Source organism: Mobula birostris, chromosome X (genome assembly GCF_030028105.1).
Source record: "Mobula birostris isolate sMobBir1 chromosome X, sMobBir1.hap1, whole genome shotgun sequence".
Classification (NCBI taxonomy): Eukaryota; Metazoa; Chordata; class Chondrichthyes; order Myliobatiformes; family Myliobatidae; genus Mobula; species Mobula birostris.
This window is the reverse complement of record NC_092402.1, coordinates 39,565,194-39,586,344: the sequence shown is the minus strand read 5'-3', so window position 1 is coordinate 39,586,344 and position 21,151 is coordinate 39,565,194. Positions and strand designations below refer to the sequence as shown.

General features: G+C 39.1%; 1 protein-coding gene across 10 annotated transcripts in view; it reads right to left on the bottom strand.

Annotated features, from left to right (window-relative positions):
* LOC140191727 (breast cancer type 1 susceptibility protein homolog) overlaps nucleotides 1-21,151 on the bottom strand; it is a 200,395-nt gene that overhangs the window by 135,473 nt on the left and 43,771 nt on the right. For all 10 annotated transcript variants that reach the window (XM_072249421.1, XM_072249418.1, XM_072249419.1 and 7 more), the window contains 7 exons: nucleotides 18,240-18,420; nucleotides 15,143-15,284; nucleotides 14,073-14,245; nucleotides 12,491-12,834; nucleotides 9,512-9,599; nucleotides 7,064-7,141; nucleotides 6,412-6,452 (listed from right to left, as the gene is read on the bottom strand). In XM_072249421.1, the coding sequence (XP_072105522.1) occupies nucleotides 6,412-6,452; nucleotides 7,064-7,141; nucleotides 9,512-9,599; nucleotides 12,491-12,834; nucleotides 14,073-14,245; nucleotides 15,143-15,284; nucleotides 18,240-18,420 (1,047 nt within the window). The remainder of the gene's footprint in view (nucleotides 1-6,411; nucleotides 6,453-7,063; nucleotides 7,142-9,511; nucleotides 9,600-12,490; nucleotides 12,835-14,072; nucleotides 14,246-15,142; nucleotides 15,285-18,239; nucleotides 18,421-21,151) is intronic.

Here is a 21,151-nt window from a genome sequence, read left to right as displayed (position 1 = left end):
CCAAATATAGCACTCAAAGTGTTATATTTCAATGCACAGATATAAGAAATAGGGTGGATGATCTTGTTACACATTACAGATTGTCAGGTATGATGTTGTGGCCATCACTGAATCATGGCTGAAGGATGGTTGTAGCTGGGAGCTGAATGTCCAAGGTTACATGTTGTATCGGAGGGATAGGAAGGTCAGCAGCGGGGGTGGTGTGGCTCTGGTAAAGAATGGCATCAAATCAGTAGAAAGATGTGACATAGTATCGGAAGATGTTGAATCCTAGTGGGTCGAGTTAAGAAACTGCAGGGGTAAAATGACTCTGATGGCCGTTATATGCAAGCCTCGCAACAGCAGCTGGGATGTGGACCACAGATTAAAATGCGAAATAGAAAAAGCATGTCAAAAGAGCAATGTTATGATGGTAACAACAGGAATTCTGCAGATGCTGGAAATTCAAGCAACACACATCAAAGTTGCTGGTGAACGCAGCAGATCAGGCAGCATCTCTAGGAAGAGGTACAGTCGACGTTTCAGGCCGAGACTCTTCGTCAGAACTAACTGAAGGAAGAGCTAGTAAGAGATTTGAAAGTGGGAGGGGGAGGGGGAGATCCAAAATGATAGGAGAAGACAGGAGGGGAAGGGATAGAGCCAACAGCTGACAGGTGATTGGCAAAAGGGGATATGAGAGGATCATGGGACAGGCGGCCTGGGGAGAATGACGGGGGGGGGGGGGGGACCCAGAGGATGGGCAAGGGGTATAGTCAGAGGGACAGAGGGAGAAAAAGGAGAGTGAGAGAAAGAACGTGTGTATAAAAATAAAATAACGGATCGGGTATGAGGGGGAGGTGGAGCATTAACGGAAGTTAGAGAAGTCAATGTTCATGCCATCAGGTTGGAGGCTACCCAGACAAAATATAAGGTGTTGTTCCTCCAACCTGAGAGTGGCTTCATCTTTACAGTAGAGGAGGCCGTGGATAGACATGTCAGAATGGGAATGGGATGTGGAATTGAAATGTGTGGCCACTGGGAGATCCTGCTTTCTCTGGCGGACAGAGCATAGGTGTTCAGCAAAATGGTCTCCCAGTCTGCGTCGGGTCTCACCAATATATAGAAGGCCACATTGGGAGCACCAGACGCAGTATATCACCCCAGTCGACTCACAGATGAAGTGTCGCCTCACCTGGAAGGACTGGCTGGGGCCCTGAATGGTGGTGAGGGAGGAAGTGTAAGGGCATGTGTAGCACTTGTTCCGCTTACAGGGATAAGTGCCAGTAGGGAGATCAGTGGGGAGGGATGGGGAGGATGAATGGACAAGGGAGTCACGTAGGGAGTGATCCCTGCGGAAAGCAGAGGGGGAGGGAGGGAAAGATGTGCTTAGTGGTGGGATCCCGTTGGGGGTGGCGGAAGTTACGGAGAATAATATGTTGGACCCGGAGGCTGGTGGGGTGGTAGGTGAGGACCAGGGGAACCCTATTCCTAGTGGGGTGGCGGGAGGATGGAGTGAGAGCAGGTGTGTGTGAAATGGGGGAGATGCATTTGAGAGCAGAGTTGATGGTGGAGGAAGGGAAGCCCCTTTCTATAAAAAAGGAGGACATCTCCCTCGTCTTGGAATGAAAAGCCTCATCCTAAGAGCAGATGCGGCGGAGACGGAGGAATTGCGAGAAGGGGATGGCATGTTGCATGAGATTCTGGGGGAAAAAATGAGGAAGGTGGAGGATAGATCTATTCCAAAAGTGAAGAAATACTCAAGTGGCAAAATAGTACAACTGTGGTTGACAAGGGAAATCAAAGCTATGCAAAAGCAAAAGAAAGGGCATATAACAGCAAAAATTAGTGAGAAGTTAAACGATTGGGAAGATTTTAAAAACCTACAGAGAGCAACTAAAAGAATCATTAGGTGGGAAAAGATGAAATATGAAAGCAAGATAGCTGACAATATCAAAGTGGATATAGGACAGCTAGAAAATGAGGCCACTGAAATAATGGGTGTCAAGGAGATGGCAGATGAACTAAATGCGTATTTTGCATCAGTCTTCACTGTGGAAGACACTAGCAATGTGCCAGATGTTGTATAGTGTGAGGGAGAAGTGAGTACTGTTGCTATTACAAGGGAGAAGGTGCTCAAAATGCTGAAAGACCCAAGGGTACACAAGTCACCCAGGCCAGATGAACTGCACCCTAGGGCTCTGAAAGGGGAAGCATTAGAGATTGTTGGAGGCATTAGAAATGATTTTTCAAAAATCATTGGACTCTGGCACGGTGCCAGAGGTCTGGAAAATTGCAAATTCTACTCTTTAAGAAAGGAGGAAGGCAGCAGAAAGGAAATTAGTTAGCCTGACCTCAGTGGTTGGGAAGATGTTAGAGTCAATTGTTAAGGATGAGGTTATGGAGTACTTGGTGACACAGGACAAGATAGGGCAAAGTCAGCATGGTTTCCTTAAGGAAAATCTTGCCTAACAAACCTGTTTGAATTCCTTGAGATTACACATAGGATAGATAAAGGGGATGTAGTGGATGTTGTATATTTGGAATTCAAAAGGCCTTTGACAAGGTGCCACACGAGGCTGCTTACCAAGTTAAGAGCTCAGGACAGCTTATTTTTATACTGTATATCAATGATTTAGATGATAGAATAGATGGCTTTGTTGCCAACTTTGCAGGTGATACGAAGATTGGTGGAGGGGCAGATAATGTTGATGAAACAGGCAGGCTGCAGAGGATTTAGGTAGATTAGGAGAATGGGTAACAATGTGGCAAATGAAATACAATGTTGGAAAATGCATGGTCATGCACTTTGGTAGCAGAAATAAATGTGCAGACTATTTTCTAAACAGGGAGAAAATCCAAAAATCTGAGATGCAAAGGGACCTGGGAGTCCTTGTGCATAATACCCTAAAAGTTAACTTGCAGGTAAAGTCCGTGGTGAAGAAGGCAAATGCAATGTTAGCATTCATTTCAAGAGGTCTTGAATAAAAGAGCAGGGATGTGATGCGGAGGCTTTATAAGGCACTGGTGAGGCCTCACCTCGAGTATTGTGAACAGTTTTAGGCTCATCTAAGAAAAGATGTGCTGGCATTGGAGAGGGTCCACAGGAGGTTCACAAGGATGATTCCAGGAGTGAAAGGATTATCATATGAGGAACACCTGATGGCTCTGGGTCTGTACTTGCTAGAATTTAGAAGGATGAGGGGGATCTCATTGAAACCTTTCGAATGTTGAAAGGCCTAGACAGAGTAGATGTGGAAAGGATGTTTCCCATGGTGGGGGAGTCTAGGACAGAGGGCACAGTCTCAGGATAGAGGGGTGTCCATAAGACAGATGCGGAGAAATTTCTTTAGCCAGAGGGTGATGAATTTGTGGAATTTATTACCACAGGTAGCTGTGGAGGCCAGGTTGTTGGGTGTATTTAAGGCAGAGATTGATAGATTCTTGATTGGACATGACATCAAAGGTTATGGGGAGAAGGCCGGAAAGTGGGGTTGAGGAGGAGGGGAAAAAAAAAAGGATCAGCTATGATTGAATGATGGAGCAGACTCCATGGGCCAAAAGGCCTAATTCTGTTCCTATGTCGTGGTCTAATGCCATGGCAGGGCTCAATCAGGACAGACTGGAGAACTCTAGTGAGGTGCTATGGGTGGAACTAAGGAATAAGAAAGGCATGACCACATTAATGGGTCTATATTACAGGCCACCTAATAGTCCTCGGGATTTAGAGGAACAGATTTGTAGATTGATTGCAGACTGTTGCAAGAAACACAAGGTTGTTATAGTAGGTGATTTTAACTTTTCACATATTGACTGGGAATCCCATACTGTAAAAGAATTAGAAGGGATAGAGTTTGTCAAATATGTTCAGGAAAGTTTCCTTCATCAGTACATAGAAGCCCCAATGAGAGTGTGTGAAGCTTTATCTGCGAATAGGAATGAGACAGGGCAGGTGACGGAAGTTTGTGTAGGGGAACACTTTGCATCTAGTGATCATAATGCCATCAGTTTCAACGTAGATAGGTCTGATCTGCAGGTTGAGATTCTAAACTGGAGAAAGGCTAATTTTGATGGTATGAGAAAGGTTCTGGCAAGTGCAGATTGGGACCGGTTGTTTTCTGGCAAAGGTGTACTTGGTCAATGGGAGGCCTTCAAAAGTTATAAAATTAAAAGTTCAGAAGTTAAAGCTTGTATGTGCCTGTCAGAATAAAAGGTAAAGAAAACAAGCGCAGGGAACCTTGGTTTTCAAGAGATATTGAGGCCCTGGTTAAGAGAAAAAGGAGGTGCATAGCAGGAATAGGCAGGTAGGAACAGATGAAGTACTTATGGAGCACAAGAAACACAAGAGAACACAAAGAAATCAGGAGGGCTAAAAGAAGGCATAAAGTTGCTCTAGCAGACAAAGTAAAAGAGAATCCTAAGGGATTCTACAGATATGTTGAGAGCAAAAGGATTGCAAGGGACAAAACTGTCCCTCTGGAAGATCAGAATGGTAATTCATGTGTGGAGCCAAGAGAGATGGGGGAGATCTTCAATGGATTTCTTTGCATCTGCATTTACTCAGGAGACTAACAGAGTCTATAGGAGTGAGGCAAAGCAGCATTGACTTAATGGGCCCTATACAGATTACAGACGTGGCATTTTGAGGTAACTTAGGGTGGATGAATCCCTAAGCCTGACAAGGTGTTCTCTCAGACCCTGTGGGAAGCAAGTGCAAAAGCTGCAGGGCCCCAGCAGAGGTATTTAAATACTTAGCGACAGGTGAGGTACCTGAGAATTGAAGCATAGCCAATATTGTTCTACTGTTTAAGAAATGCTTTCAAAATAAACCTGGAAATTATACTCCAGTGAGGTTATTGAAAGATATTGTAAGGGACTGGATATACGAGCACTTGGAAAGACGTAGACTGATTAGGGACGGTTGGCATGGTTTTGCGCGTGGTAGTCATGTCTAACCAATCTTAAAGTATTTTAAGGAAGTTACCAGGAAAGCTGATGGAAAGGCAGTGAATGTTGTCTACATCGACCTCAGCAAGGCATTTGACAAGGTCTTGCATGGGAGATTGGTCAAGAATGTTCAGCCACTTGGCTTTCAAGATGTGGGAGACCCCAGAGAGTGGATGGTTGCCTATCTGAATGGAGGACTGTGACTCGTGGAGTGCCGCAGGTAGGTCCATTGTTATTTGTCATCTATGTCAATGATCTGGATGATAACGTGATTAATTGAAGCAGCAAATTTGCAGATGACACCAAGATTTGGAGGGTAGGATGGGTTGTGTAGTGGATAGTGAGGATGACTATTAGAGCTTGCAGTGGGATCTAGTCTGGCTGGAAAAATGGCAGATGGAATTTAATGCAAAAAAAAGTGTGAGGTGTTGCACTTCAGTGGGACCAACCAGGGTAGGTCTTACACAGTGAACGGTAAAGCACTGAGGAGTGCGGGAGAACGAAGGGATCTAGGAATACAGGTCCATAATTCATTTACAGTGGTGTCACGGGTAAATAGGGTCATAAAAAAGGCTTTTGGCACCTTGGCTATAATCAGAGTACAGGAAATGGGATGTTATGTTGAAATTGTATAAGACGTTGGTGAAGCTTAATTTGGAGTATTGTGTGCAGTTTTGGTCACCTACCAACAGGAAAGATGTAAATAAGGTAGAAAGAGTACAAAGAAAATTTACAAGCATGTTGCAGGACCTGAGTTACAAGGAAAGATTGGATAGGTTAGGACTTTATCAAATCTCTCCTCAATCTTCTATGTTCCAAGGAAGAGAGGTACACAAAATTATGAAGGCTATGGATTGGGTAAATGCAAGCAGGCTTTTTTCCACTGAGGTTGGGTGAGAGTACCACAAGGGTGAAAGGTGAAAGGTTTAAGGGGAACATGGGACAAAACTTCTGGACTCAGATGGGAGTGTGGAATCAGCTGCCAGCACAAGTGGTGCATGTGAGCTCAATTTCAACATTTAAAAGCTTGGACAGGTACATGCATCGTAGAGATACGGAGGGCTATGGTCTTGATGCAGGTTGATGGGAGTAGGCAGCTTAAATAGTTCAGTGCTTACTAGATGGGCCCAAGAGCCTGTTTCCTTGCTGTACTTTTCTTTGACTCTCTGGTCTATTAATGTTACTTTTCTATAACAAAATACAAACATTTCTTTAACATTTAATTTTTAGAAAAATGTTTGGAAATCTAAACTTGGCTCTTTTCCACTGATACACTAATGCAGAAGACAGAAAATAAACATCTGAAACAAAATTTATCTAAAAAAATCTAGGGTGCCTAGACTTTTGCACACTACTGTATCTGTCTCAGCACCTGTACCATCTGAAACATCCAGGTATTTACCTTAGTGCATTAATTTCTGCTTGGCAAGTATTATAATATTCACACCAAATTGCAAACTGAACAGAGTATGTTTAAAAAGTACTTACCTCATCAATCATTGAGCCTTCTCTAAAACATTCAATGATCCCTGCAAGTAAATTAATGCAATTATTTTTCCCCCAAGCATTATACAGTATTAGATAAAGTCCCAGCCATGCCAGGTATCTAATGATTTTCAGTTTCCAACCCATTCGTAGTTTTTCAAAGTTGATCTCATAATGCTCATCTTCCAACAGTTTTAAATTTCAGATTCACCACTGTTGCAATATCAAATTCTGGAGAGTGACTCCATTATCAAGTGCAGCACCACAGATGGGCTATACTGTTAGGGGATGATGTCTTTTAGATGGAAGCTTAACACAAGGCTTCACCCACTCTCAAAAAGGCAATGAAGAATTGAATGCAATAATTGCTACCAGTAAAAATGGTCAACCAAAGACCAACAAGTAATGGGAGCATCTACCTTGTCGTAATTTGTAGGCCTTTTCTCTCTGTATGATGGAGTACTTTATTAGTGGCGCAGAGGGCGTGAAAGATATTGCATGGATACAAGTTCTCTTTTCTGTACATGCATTCCCTGCTGAGAAGTTAATTTCTCAGTGGTTCAGCCAGTAGTCTTTTTTTTCCCCAGATTAATTACCATCTTCATGTGGTTAATATATCAGTTTCCAATACCATACTTGAGTAATCTGTACTTACACTGATAACTGACAACCCACCGTCTCCCTGCTATTCCCATGAAATACTTCAGTGTCCTCTCACAAACAAAATCTGCATCTGAAATAGCAATGCAAAAATCAAAAATTATACTGACATACCAATATGGATTTGGTAATAAACTCAAAAGGAATACAGGTGCCCCCCGCTTTTCAAACGTTTGCTTTATGAAACCTCACTGTTACAAAAGACCTACATTAGTACCCTGTTTTCGCTTTCAGAAAGTGTTTTCACCGTTACGAAAAAAAAATTCAGCGCGCGATAAAAGGCAGAGCGCGCCCCGAGCAGCCGCTCTCTCCCGGATTGGGAACTGCTTTGCTTTAACACAAGCCTGTGAGCAGCCGTTTGCAAGATGAGTTCTATGGTATCGGAAAAGCCTGAAAGAGCTCATAAGGGTGTTACACTTACAGTTAAACTAGACATAATTAAGCGCTTTGATCATGGTGAACGAAGTAAGGACAACGTGAGTTTGGCTTGTGGAAGCTGACGAACATGATGTTGAAGAGGTTTTGGCATCCCATGATCAAGAACTAACAGATGAAGAGCCGATGCAATTGGAAGAAAGAAGGATAACAATTGAAACTGAATTAGTAATGATAAAGTACAACTTTAATTTTGAAAGGGTACATCGGTTTAGGAGATATTTGCAGGATGGTTTGAGTTCTTACAAAGAACTGTGTGATAGAAAAATACGCGAGGCTCAGCAGTCAAGTAAGCCTTCCACATCAGCCACAGCAGACGACGAACCTCGACCTTCGACATCGAGGCGGGCAGAGCAGAAGAAGATGAGCCGCCTGCTCTAATGGAAATAGGCGATGAGATGACACCCCAGTGTCCCACCACCCCAACTCCCAGGCCACGGACAGATACCGATTCACGGAGAATGCAATGGTAGCCGGAAGGCACACAGCACATCTTTAAGAAAAAAGCCGAAATAAATATGCTAATTAATTAGGTGCCGCCCAATACGTAAATCTCGGCCCAGATCAGTGCCGATGCAATCGGCAATCGCCTGTGATCTGCGCCGACATTTACGTGCCGGGCAGCATCTAATTAATTAGCACGCTTATTTCGGCTTTTTTCTTAAAGATGTGCTGTGTGCCTCTTGGCTACCCCTGCGTGCTTCGCGGCAATGCATCAATCGGCGGCCCGGAGGGTGGGGGCCACCGCACCACCCAGCCTGCGACGACTCAGTCTAACACACCATCATCAGTGTGCTCGATGTCTTCCCAATTCCTGTAAGTGATACTACACTGTACATACATTATTTCTACTTTATATAGGCTGTGTATTTTTACATGTTATTTGGTAGATTTGGCAGCTCCATAGTTTAAAGGTTACTGGATAGCGCGTTTATGCCAACAGCGCTTGCGTGAGATTTTCTGCCGAGAGCACTTGCATGAGATTTTCGCTACGGAGATCTGTGCAAGCAATCGTTGTAGAGAACTATTTCTACTTTATATAGGCTGTGTATTTATCATATCATTCCTGCTTTTACTATTTTGTTACTGTTATTTTAGGTTTTATGTATTATTTGGCATGATTTGGTAGGTTATTTTTGGGTCCGCGAACGCTCACAAAATTTTCCCATATAAATAAATGGTATTTGCTTCTTCGCTTTACGACATTTCGACTTACGAACCGTTTCATAGGAACGCTCTACCTTCGGATGGTGGGGGAAACCTGTATTCAAGATGTTCAAGATCATGTTTTCTGCTCACACTTCACAGGTGTTAAGAGGGGGAAAAACAGGCCAGAAAATGGAGCCAAAGCCAAAGATCAAACATTATTTTAAGTGTGAAGTCATCTAGAGGAACTGTATGGCTTACTGCTATTACTACTTTCTTATATAGTTGGCTCACAGATCTCCATTTTTATACATTCTATTTTAATTGCTAGTTTACAATTTGTCCTGTATTGGAATCCTTCAAGCTGTTTGCAGAAATGAACATTCATCAATTAAACTGTACAAAACTATCTGAGCAGCTAAGTTGCTCTTTACTGCCTTCACATGCAAATCGGCAACATACGGAGATCCCCAGGAGAATAGGTAATTAAACAAAACTGCAGGTACTCAATTTGGTACAATTGCAATGTAAATCTTGACAAATTTAAGCATTTCAACAAGTAGCTTAAAAAAATCTTCATATCAACATGTACTCTTCCCATTTTTAAACGGTTTTAATTTTAGCCATGTAAGCATCAAATGTGTAAATGTTTTACACATTTGTTGCATCTAAAGAAGCAGGAATTGGTGAGTAGCTTCAGAGGACATTAATAGAACGGAGGAAGCTCCTGAGCAGTGCTAAGCACTGGAATAGTCCATGTGGCAAACTGGACCAGATATGCCTTTCAATGTGATTCTTAGCTCTCTTCATATCTAGAATGCCACATCGTTGAAAAGATAAAGCTAGCAAAATAATACTGCACCTGTTTTCATGATGACGTGAGTTGTACTAGGTGAAAAGTTACTCTGAAATTCAGCTCCCATTTTTCTTGCAAAAGCTTCAACCAATTGCTGTAATAAAATTAGCAAGATCAGTTTAGATACACAGTGAACTTTTACTTTGTTAGTGCAGCAGGTCGTGCTACTTCATCATAGTACCTTACTTCTAATTTGTGTGAGAAATCTGCATGTTTTGTTTTCCTTGGGACATGTGAATGTTACCCCAATTTGCTCTAGTGTTCTCCCCCATCTCAAAAGTGAGCTGGTTGGCTGGTCACTGTAAATTACACTGAGTCAAGTAGGCAAATTAAAGAGGGGCTGATGGGCATGCAGGAGAAAAGGTTACAGGGACATAAGTGAGGGAAATGGACTGATAGAATTTCTCGAGAACCAGCACCAACTAATGTCAAAAATAAACACTATTTCATTATACAATTAAACCTAGCTACTTTTACAATTAATGATTTTTTTTTCAAAAGGATATTCAATCCTAAAACATACTGATACTGTAAAACATGGAAGCAAATCAAAAAATTTTTCTTTTGAAAGAAAGTTGATCCATCTGGTTCACATGTATTTTAAAGTAAAGATAATCAGGGGCAACACACAATCTGCGGGAAGATCTCAGCAGGTCAAGCAGCACCGGTGGGAGGAAACTGTGCATCAGAACTGAAAGCTGAGAGGGCCAGCGGAGGAAAAGGGGAGTGGCAAAAAAGGTAATTGGTGGACTAAAGGGCGTAAGATGACAAGCAGGTAATGGGGTCAATTTGGAAGACTGTGGCAGGTGAATGCAAACAAAGGGAGAGATGGAGGAAAAAAAAATCATGGGACTAACAAACCTCTCGTCTTATTGATGATAACATTTCAGCACTTGTATTGAAATTCACCTCAAATTTTAATACAATATTGTTCTAATAAAATTAAATTAACAATGTAGATTTTCTTTTAGAAAAATCAAAACTGGGAGGAAATCCTGACAAGTCTAAATCGATCAAATTGCTGGTGGCCACTGCAGTTACTTCAAATTTATTTTTGAATGCTAACCGCAAAGACTGGTGCATTTTGTAAATTATTACCTCTCAGTCGATCAAAGCCAGATTCCTGTCACAAGTGACATTAGCACAAAATGGAGTATTATAATGTCATAGCTGTGAAGTTTTAGAATTTCCCTCAATTTGCAAAAGCAATATTCAATGCTTGAACACTCAATGCTTTTACACATTAAGTTTCAAACTAGTTTCCTTGTTTTTGTTGGCTCCAGAAGCAAAAATATCAGTACTGAAGACATGACAGATGCTTGCAAGTTCCACTCTGGCCCACTAGCTTTGGTAGTGAACTTTGTTTTGGGAGAGTGGTGATGCAAGAGAAGAACAGACTGTGCAGGAGTAAACAAGTTATATTACACCAAGATGAACTGTATATGCTTCACACGAAGGGCAAAGCTGGAATGTTATCATGTGCAAGCTTCAAATACAGTGAAAGCCCCATCCTTTTTCACTTTTCAATTGTTTTGTAATTTCACTGGCTCTATATAGACCCTGTAGAATTTTGCATAATGGTGACTACCTGGAATAGATCAGTTCAATCGTAGTGTGGACAACAAGTAGAGCAATCCAAGTTACACATTGTACAAGGGAAAAAGACTAAAGAAAGTTAGTTCATGACGATACATCCCATCTCAGAATGTGTTCACATTTTGTTTCCTTCACTACTACTCTCCTAGTAGAGGATAATTTATTCTAACTCTCAATGGAAGTAGAGCATTTAACTCCTGCCTTTACCTCAGAGTTAAATGCTTCCAATTTTTTACAGCTAGATATTACCTTAGATGGTTTAGCACATGTGGTTAATTGAAAAAAACAGGATCAGATCTGACACAATAAACTTCTGGAATAACTTCACTATTTTCATAACCAACTTCTGTAAATTATACTGACATTTGCTTAATATAGCTACAAAAAATTGGTTGCTCTAGAAAGCAGAATAAAGTTGATTTTTAATACAGAAGCACTTTTAACTTTAATTTTACTTCAATTTACTAAAACGCTGGGCTTCATTCCATATTTTTGTATTATATACATTTTCAATGTTGAAGCTTAGATACACTATTTAAAAATATACAAAATTTCCTCAGAACTTTGGCAATGTTATTTTAAACATCAAATTTTGTTGAAGCTTGGCAAATAGGCAAAGTCAATTATTAGATTATTTGGTGGCATCCGTTAGTCTCGCGAGACCATGGATCTGCACCTGGAAAGTCTATCCGTGTTGTGCCGCTGTGGTGAGGCGACGCTGGAGTGTCCTCTCCAGGGCGCAGGCCTGGGCAAGGTTGTATGGAAGACCAGCAGTTGCCCATGCAGCAAGTCTCCCCTCTCCACAACACCGATGTTGTCTAAGGGAAGGGCAAGGGCCGATACAACTTGGCAACAGTGTCATCGCGGGAGTTGCCAGAACGAGGACTGCCTTAGGGACCCCAGCTCCAGCTTTGTCCTCAGTGTTTACTCCCGAAGCCTTTCCCATGAGTGGGTATGGCCGCAAGGCAGTGGAGATTTGAAATCAGAGTTTTCCCTCTCTTAGATGGACTGCCTTCCCAGGCTGACGAGCTCCATCTACCCGATTAGATTACTTACACAAGCGATAACATTGTTACCACTCTGCAGTTAGTTTCTGTGGAATATCTAATTGAGGAAATTTGCAGGGAACTGCTGAGCACAACAGTGAAAGCAGCTGAATTAACCTGACAACTGAACTATTTCCAGGTTAAATGATAACCATTAATTCAGCTCCCTCCAATGGTCAGGTTCAGTAATTCATCTGTCAGTAAACACTAGATTTGATCAACAGGCAGCACTAAAAATATAACAAACAGGAAGGTGAAAAAATTCTTACAGGCTTGATATCTAAATTGGAGAGATTAATTGTTCCTTCACTGAAGTATTAAAATCAACATAATTTAAGCTTACAATTTCACGTTTGTTCAATCCTGAAGCCACAAAAGACATTTTTCTTTGAACTGCTGTGACAGTGCTCTTTGTAAAGTTTGAAGTTTTGTTGAAAACAGGAGATGAAGCACCAGAAGAGCTATTTTGTTTGAAGTCTTTGCACATTGCTTGTTTGTTGGTTCTCTGGTTTTGAGGTTGTGGCAGACTAAGACGGCCAGCTATCCCTTGAGCTTGTTGCAACACAATCCTGGGGTGCCAACCGGGAGTTTTTCCTGCTGGTACCAAGTTACACTCCTCCTTTCCTTTATTGTCCAATTTCTGAATCAGCATGTCTTTCAGTAGCTTCTCATCACTGACAACATTTTCTTAAAGAGTAAACACAATGTTAATGTTTTTAAACACAAGAACTAACAGGATTTGGACACTTTTACAGAAATCATTACTTCAAGGAATGCCCGAGAAGGCAAGACTAGGTAATAAATGATGTAAAGTGTCATTTTAGTACTTTAAGATTGTCAAAGTAACTATCAAGTCTGCAGAGTATTTGAAAGGGATTTATGAGAAAAACAATTCACATGCCTTAAACCATTTCCCACTCCTTTTTCTATTATACTGAACTTTGTACAATAACTGAGATAAATTGAATAATGTCCTTCAATTAAACTTCGAAAGGCAGGCATCCAACATACAGTACCTTAGCTGGTTGAGGAAATTGCATTATTTTGGATAATGCAACAATTAAAAAACTTTTTCCAAAGGTAAGCAGCAATAGAAAGTCACTAATGAGGGCTTCTAGTATTATTTATGCTCAAATTTCACTATTCAGTTACTGCTATAAATGGATTGGCTGCACTGCACATGAAGAACATTTAAGAGACACAAGGTGACTTCCTGAAGCATGTCAACTGGGACCTTGCGAAAATAAACACTCGTCCTATAAATTCTGTATTCATTTTGCCCATTAATAAACACTGCTCTTCTATCTACCTTTAAAGTCACTGATGAAAAAGAACACTGCTTGTGTTATTTCCCATCTAGAGGAATGGCAGGAGAGTAGACTGGACAGAGAAAGAGCTGCTAATGAAGACTGTACAGGGATGACAGGTGGGCACCTTCATTGTGATACAAGACACTGAATGTCCATCAAGAAAATATGAACTCTCTCAGAACTATCCTTAAAGATCCCATTGAATGCTAACCTATACAATCCACATATTCAGGCTATGTTTTCACCAATCAGAAAAAACTGCTAACCTTAACTGTTGAGTACTAAACCCATAGTGCAACTGCAAGCATGTTTATTGTGAAAATTATGTCCATTAGATCATAGAATTAAGTAGATGTTTAAACAGGCCCAGCTCATAGCATAGCACCATTTATTGCCCACGAGCTTCCTTTGCTCGAAATACCTAGACACCCAAGTTAGATCAAAATTTACAGCTCAGATGTTCTTGTGAATAAGACAGTAGTAGCACTTAGACCAAGCCAATTTGCTTCACTCCCAGGCAGAACATTTACTGGCTTTACCAAGTGCTCTGTGGTTGTCTTGCTTTTGCCGATCATGAATGTTGTGATTCTTCATGATATCTTATATGAGAAATACCTTCACTCTCCAAGTCTGCTTGATCTTTTATTTCTTTTTCTCTTTCTGCAATTGAAGGCTCCTTCATTTCCCTTTGAGAGCTTGCTTTAAATTGGCATTGATGGAGCAAGCAATTCATTTCTTGAAATCCCTCTGGTATTTGTCCAATTTCCAAATCCATTAAAGATTTTGGGCTGGGCAGAAGAAAAAGTTGAAAATGTTGAAATTTGTGCAGAGAAAATTAATACAAATTAGACACAACATTTGTGTACTCATTGTTATTCCCAGGACAAAAGGAACACATTAATATGAAAAAATATATATTTTTTAAACCCAAATATATTCTCTGCAATACCACAGCAAACTGACTGACACATATCATGAAGTACTGCTACCAGCATCTTTGAGACTAAAACCAATAACCATGATAAGGAGATAACAGAACCACCATTCAATTAACCACATTAACTCCACAATTAACCCTATATATTGAGCTTTTTCCAGATGCTGAACATTTGCTGTGAATTTTTAGCATTTTATCATTGGGGATTAGTTGAATTTACTCTTTTTATTTCACTCTAATAGTTAACATTTTGAGCAGTTTCTGCAAATTTTAAATCAAACCTTGGTCAAACAGCAGCCAACCCACTACTGACACAGGACACTTATTTTTAAGAAACAAATTTTGTTGAAATGGGATAATAAGCAGCAATCATTCAAATTCAGTAGCTTTCAATATTGGTCTGCATCTGGTGAGAATAAAAATGTCTATAATTGCTACTTGAATACCAATGGCAGGATCAAATTCCAATCAACATTTGAAGCACCTACTCCCACAATGGTTATGATTTGATCCACCTTTGTCGAAAGCAAACTTCAGAAGTATCACTTATTTACATATAACTAAAAAAAGGTTAGAGTACAGGAAAAGGCTACAGGCACTGATGTTACATTAAGAACAGTGGGGCAGACAGAAAAGGGAACATTTACATTAAACCTTGAAAATTCAATGCTTGTAAGTTGTTCCTTTAATCAAAAACATGAAAATTTAAAACAGTACTATTATATAATTTTGTAAGCTGGAACCTTACCAGTTAGTCTTCTCCTTATTACCATGTGTAAAGGTTATGCTCGTGTTTAGCTGTTGTTGCGGTCTTAAGGCCTCAGTTACCGGAAGACATTTTGATTGGGTCCGCAAAATCTCAGCATCATCTAGCGGACAGGCAGGAGTAACTGTTAACATAACAATGAGTTTGCAATTATACATTTTTCCACATATATATTCAAGTTTCAAAATGCAAACAGATACTTCACTTCAATGTTCTGATATCTGACAGTTTAGATAATAACATAATTTTGGATTTGTTACTTAAATAATTTCTCTTCAAGACAGATTCACTGAACTGATCCAATGAAATACATCCCTTAATACCGCCAATGGTTTATGAAGGTTTATCTGAAAAGTTACGTGGTTTCACTGCCATCCATAAAGCATTTCCATGCTCATTCTTTAGTTTACATCTTCCACAGGATTTAGTGCCTTTACATTTCACCATCATCTTGTCAAAATCATCCACTGTCTGATGAAATGAAGGTGTTGTAAGATAAAGAAAAACACTTAAGCAACGCAAGAGGATTTGAACCCTCATCAGAATGCTAATACCTGAAATACACATGCTACTTTAAAGTAGCAAGCCAACAATGTGCATTAAGTGCAGATTATGAAAAAGCAATGAGGTGCCAGAACAAATAAATTATATTGTGAAAATATTGAATGCATGAAGCTACAAAAAATTAAAACTAGGTGGTTGGAGAGGTTGGGGATAGAGCCAGGAGAGATAAACAAAATGGGAATGAGTTATTCCAAAAGTTGCAGGATCTTGCTAAGCACTGGATGAAGCCATTTAAATAAGTGTTTCCTATATACTCTCAAATTGTATCCTTTCAATGACATGACTCAAAAATAATAATTCTAAAAACAACTTATTAAAATTGAACAAACTACTTTAAAATTTATCTTTCATAATCAAAAAACAATTTTGAAAGGAACATCCTTCCTCAAAGAAACTGCTAATTTTGAATCAGATGTCTTGTGTTAGAATTGCCCAATACTAAACCATCGCATTTGCTTTCTTAAAGCCAGTTTTGTCAGTAAGAGAACCTTGCTGAAACTACATTTTGTAAACAATTATAAGAACACACTAATCAAATCATGTATTTGTGGACATAGACAAGATAAACTTGTGATTCTCCAAATGATGGCAAGGGTAGAGCCAAAACCACATGCACAATTTATCTGCTTGTAATAATATAATTGATTCCAGATGGAAGTTATCTGAAATTATACAAGTGTTATGTATTAGTATATTCATCAACTAAACATCTGCTTGACTCTTGTGCAGAATATTTAGAGAAGAACTAAATGACACCAGTTGTATAAAGAAATGATACTCAATACGTTATTAGAATCTGAAAAGGCCACCGGGCAAGTGCAGGTGCATATGTGGATGTAATCTCCTGATGATTGAAAATCATATAAACTTCCTGTGACTCACACTCAGTGTTCATTCAGACAAAAGTACTGGAGGGCAAATAACAGCTACAGCACTATATCCAGCAGACAGTCACTTTATAACATAGGGGAAGAGAGTATATAATAAATTGATCTAATTGGTTTATTCACTGCATATACAACCAAGTAGTGAAAACTCAACAACAGCAGATCAGATACATTTGAAGATTGGAGTGCAGAGCAGGGCATTTTCCTCTAGTGTCTTGTATAAGTAGTACCGATAACAAGCGACTTGACCTCTTATCAAGAAGATCCAGTGCCTGAAGTCCATTTAATGTCCAATCTCACGACTCCCTTCATCTAAAAGTACAGGAGCATCCTTACATATACTCAATGACTGAACACTTGTAGCTCTTGGGAATAGAAAAGGAGGAAATACTAAAAAATATTTGATTTCAGTTCAAGATCATATTGTGAGAATATGCTTCCTTGTTAGACTCACTAGCTTCATGAAACAGCTTCTCACCACTGAACCTGTCAACTTCTTTCAGAATGTTTGAGGTGAATCAAAATACTTTACATTCCAATGAAACATACTCAATGACTTAGTTTCAACCTAAGGAAATATTAAATTTCTCACTTCCATTATATAATGAGAACGCCCTGACCTTTAGTACATTCTGGTTTTGCATACATCTCCAATTAAATCAACCTGCCCTGCCCAAATTCAGGCCCACTAATGCACTTAAGGAATAAGGAAATTCAAACACTTCCTGTATCTTTCTTTTAAAAAAGAGAGGGCCCTTTATGATCCAGAATATTGTCTGCAACTTTGACTTCAGATTACTTCAAAGGTGAACACAGAAAATGTGATTGCTTCAGATATCTATGATTTATGGGATAGATTTAAATGTCAGAACTGATCATTAGAGATTTCTTGAAGTTATTCCAAAATACACTTATGCATATTTTTTAAAAATAATGAAGTCCCAGAAATATGTCAAGTGCTAAGCTGATCCCTGGAACTTCAATTTATAAACTTGATCATTACAGTATATCCTTCTTTTCAGTTTTGCTGAGTCAGCTGTAATCTTTATTAGAGCAAATGAAAATGACATCAAGAAGCTGCAGTTTAACTGAAGAGTACAGTGTCTAAACTATGCTTAAATTCTATTCTGTGAAGCAAAATTTCAATTTAACTAGCGTCTAAGCATAATGAATAGTGCTTAATTGTATTATGTTCAATCTTTCTACTATCATGCACATGATTGCTTTTATCTTGAAGCAATAATGAAACTATTGAAAATAAATGAAGCACATTCAGCAGATTAGATAAAGAGTAATGACATGCACCTTAAAACTTCTTTGGTTTCAGATCTCGGAAAGCTGAATTTTCAAATTTGGACATTGGTGTGAATTAAACATTACATCTAAAGCAATCAATCTTCCATTCCATAAAACAAAAAGTTCTCTGAACAAATTTCCTAGCAATCTTCAGATTTTTCTTTTATTAAGACTATGGATTTTTGCTGAGTTAAATTCATAAGCCTTTTTTTAACCAGTTAATATTTATGCAAGTTGAATATCAGAAATAAGGAACAAGACAAAAATACAATCTCTAATAAAACTCAGTATCTGCCACATTTTTGGTTTTATTTATATTTTAAGAACTTTACCCTTTTCTATCAACAAACTGTTTATTTTCTCTTCATGTTGAAGGTTCTGTGGACAATCTTCTCGGTGGTTCATTGAGTGTAAGTATTCAGTGGCCAGGCTGCCATGTTGATCCAGGACTGCTTCAAGGATGGCCATTTCATGCTCAAGTTTCTTTATGTTATTCTGCATTACATTCTTTTGCTTGGGAAGTATGGGGGTTGGTTGGAAAAATAACATTTCAAATTGAAATATGAACTGTACTAATTGAAAACAGTGCGCTAAATGAAGCTTAATTTTAACTTTAAAATATTTTGTACAGTGCAATAGACATTGCATTTTAAAGTTACTTTTATGTACAATTTCCATAATATTTTTAAACAATACTACCATGGCACTAATAGAAATATTTTAAAAATTAAATATTCACCAAAACAAAAATTCTTAGTGGCACTAAATAACAACATGAAGTAACCCAATTAGATATGTACATTTACTACATGGGAGCTCACTCCTAACCAGTCACATACAAATTAACCATAGCAGGCTCTATACAACTTAACATCAGAAATGATACGAAAAGTTGTAGATCAGGTTTCTCTGGAAAATTGCTTTCACTCTTCAAAAAGCAAGGCAATGTAGCAATAATTCGTGGCCACTCATTCAATACAGCAGCTTACATTATTCTAAAAGAATCTCAGGGTTGTACGTGGTGACATGTACTCTGATAATAAATTTTACTTTGAACCCTGACCAGTTCAATTCCACAAACATTACAATGCTCTAGTTTCAGAAACTATGTTCCGCATGACAGTAAATTACTTGATTCCAGTTTTATTTATGCAAATTTGTTTTAACCAGGATGTTGCCTCAGATAGCTGTTCTTGTATTCCATCCCATTGATTTGTTGCATGGAAAGATATTGCCTCCAATCCCAAAGCCAAAGCCTTATTAGTATTTTAGGTTTTGCATTTTGGTAAACAGTGCAATCTGAGATTACTGCGGCAACTGTAATGGTGAATCAGGTTTGTGGGTCTGGCAAGTGAGACAGGAAGCGCACTGACTTTGAATAGGTACATTAATCACTTATTTACAAACAGTAAACATTCAACCAAACATTCATGTTCCCCAAATTACAGACACTACAAAGTTGAATATTCAACAAACATACTTAGTTAAAAGTGTATGCAGAGCACACCTTCCCAATCATCTTGCCTTAAACAAAGGAAGAAGAGAGCAAACCCCTTCCACGTGCTATTTTATATATCCACGATATTTGAAACTGGACACCAGGCAGCTGGCCAATGTGAAAAGTAGCTGCAGTTTCTAAACTAAACTAAGCTAACCAATCTCAACGGAAGCAACTTTCAACCATCAGAATAGGGCATGCCCCCTGTGGGACAGCAATAAATTTCATCATTTAAATTTGATATTAGTTGAAAGAATTGGCTTCCAAAATATATATAGAGATTCACTTGCAGCTATAAACCTAATTCCTGAAAACCCTCTACAATATCAGCAGTCAAATTCTCAACATATTTCCACATGAAGCCCAGTCCCAGGAATGCTAAATGTTTGCAGTCAAAGCAATGCAGAAATATTCCTATAAACAAAGACAAACATGCTACGAAGTTTACATTTCTAAAATCAGAAAGACATCTGATAATCTTAAACTCATCTCTCTATTTGCATTCACTGAGCCCAGACTCTCCTAGGCTTTCCTATTTCAAATTCCATGACTTCAACAGACCAAAAGTATTACAGGTCATGGTCTTAAAAAAAAACAAAAAACAGGAAATAACCCAATCCGACTCAATTACCGATATCAGCACAGTTTACCGAATTTGTGATTATTTTCTACTCTATAATTTCAGCTCTGTTAATTTGCCCATTTCAGTTAAGTCCGATTCTATCTTTAACTGAAGTTCAAGACAGTTTTTCCATTGCAATTTGAAGCAGGAACCCCTTAGTCAGGACTAATGTATAATTATGACATCTTGTTCTCAATTCCTAATTGCATTGACGATGATCAGAAATCGTGTCCTTTGTATGGTTTAAAGCTACCTTGTGGCATAGTATGTTCTAGAGTATTCCAGAAGAATAGTTACACAGTTATACATTTATCAACTGGTTAATAATGAGCAAATTAGGGCTTGTAGCACAAAATAGCTCTTTAGCTCCAAGCGGTCCATACAAATTATGCTCCACAAGTCCGTTTTCAGCCCTTCATCTAACATCATCAAAATGCCCTTTTACTTCTATTTCATAAATACATCCCTTGAGGGATAGCAAACTCAGTAACTACATCACCATTGCCAGTGCTACATCTGAACTGTTCTGCATTGAATTCCACGCAAAATTTATTTTGTATTCATTAGTAACAAACAGAAATGTAGTGAGATTTCTACTCCTAAAAACATACAAAATAACTAAAAAAAACTACTTAAATACAGGTGTCCCCCACTTTTCGAATATTCGCTTTACAAAACCTCACTGTTACAAAAGACCTACATTAGTACCCTGTTTTCGCTTTCAGAAGGTGTTTTCACTGTTACGAAAAAAAAAATCAGCGCGCGATAAAAGGCAGCGTGCGCCCCGAGCAGCAGCTCTCCCCAGATTCGGAACGGCATTACTTTAACACGTGCTTGCGAGCAGCCGTTTGCAAGATGAGTACTATGGTATCGGAAAAGCCTAAAAGAGCTTGTAAAGGTGTTACACTTACAGTAAAACTAGACATAATTAAGCGTTTTGATCGTGGTGAACGAAGTAAGGACAAAGTGAGTTTGGCTTGTAGAAGCTGACGAACATGATGTTGAAGAGGTTTTGGCATCCCATGACCAAGAACTGACAGATGAAGAGTTGATGCAATTGGAAGAAAAAAGTAAATGAGTAATGATAAAGTACGACTTTAATTTTGAAAGGGTACATCGGTTTA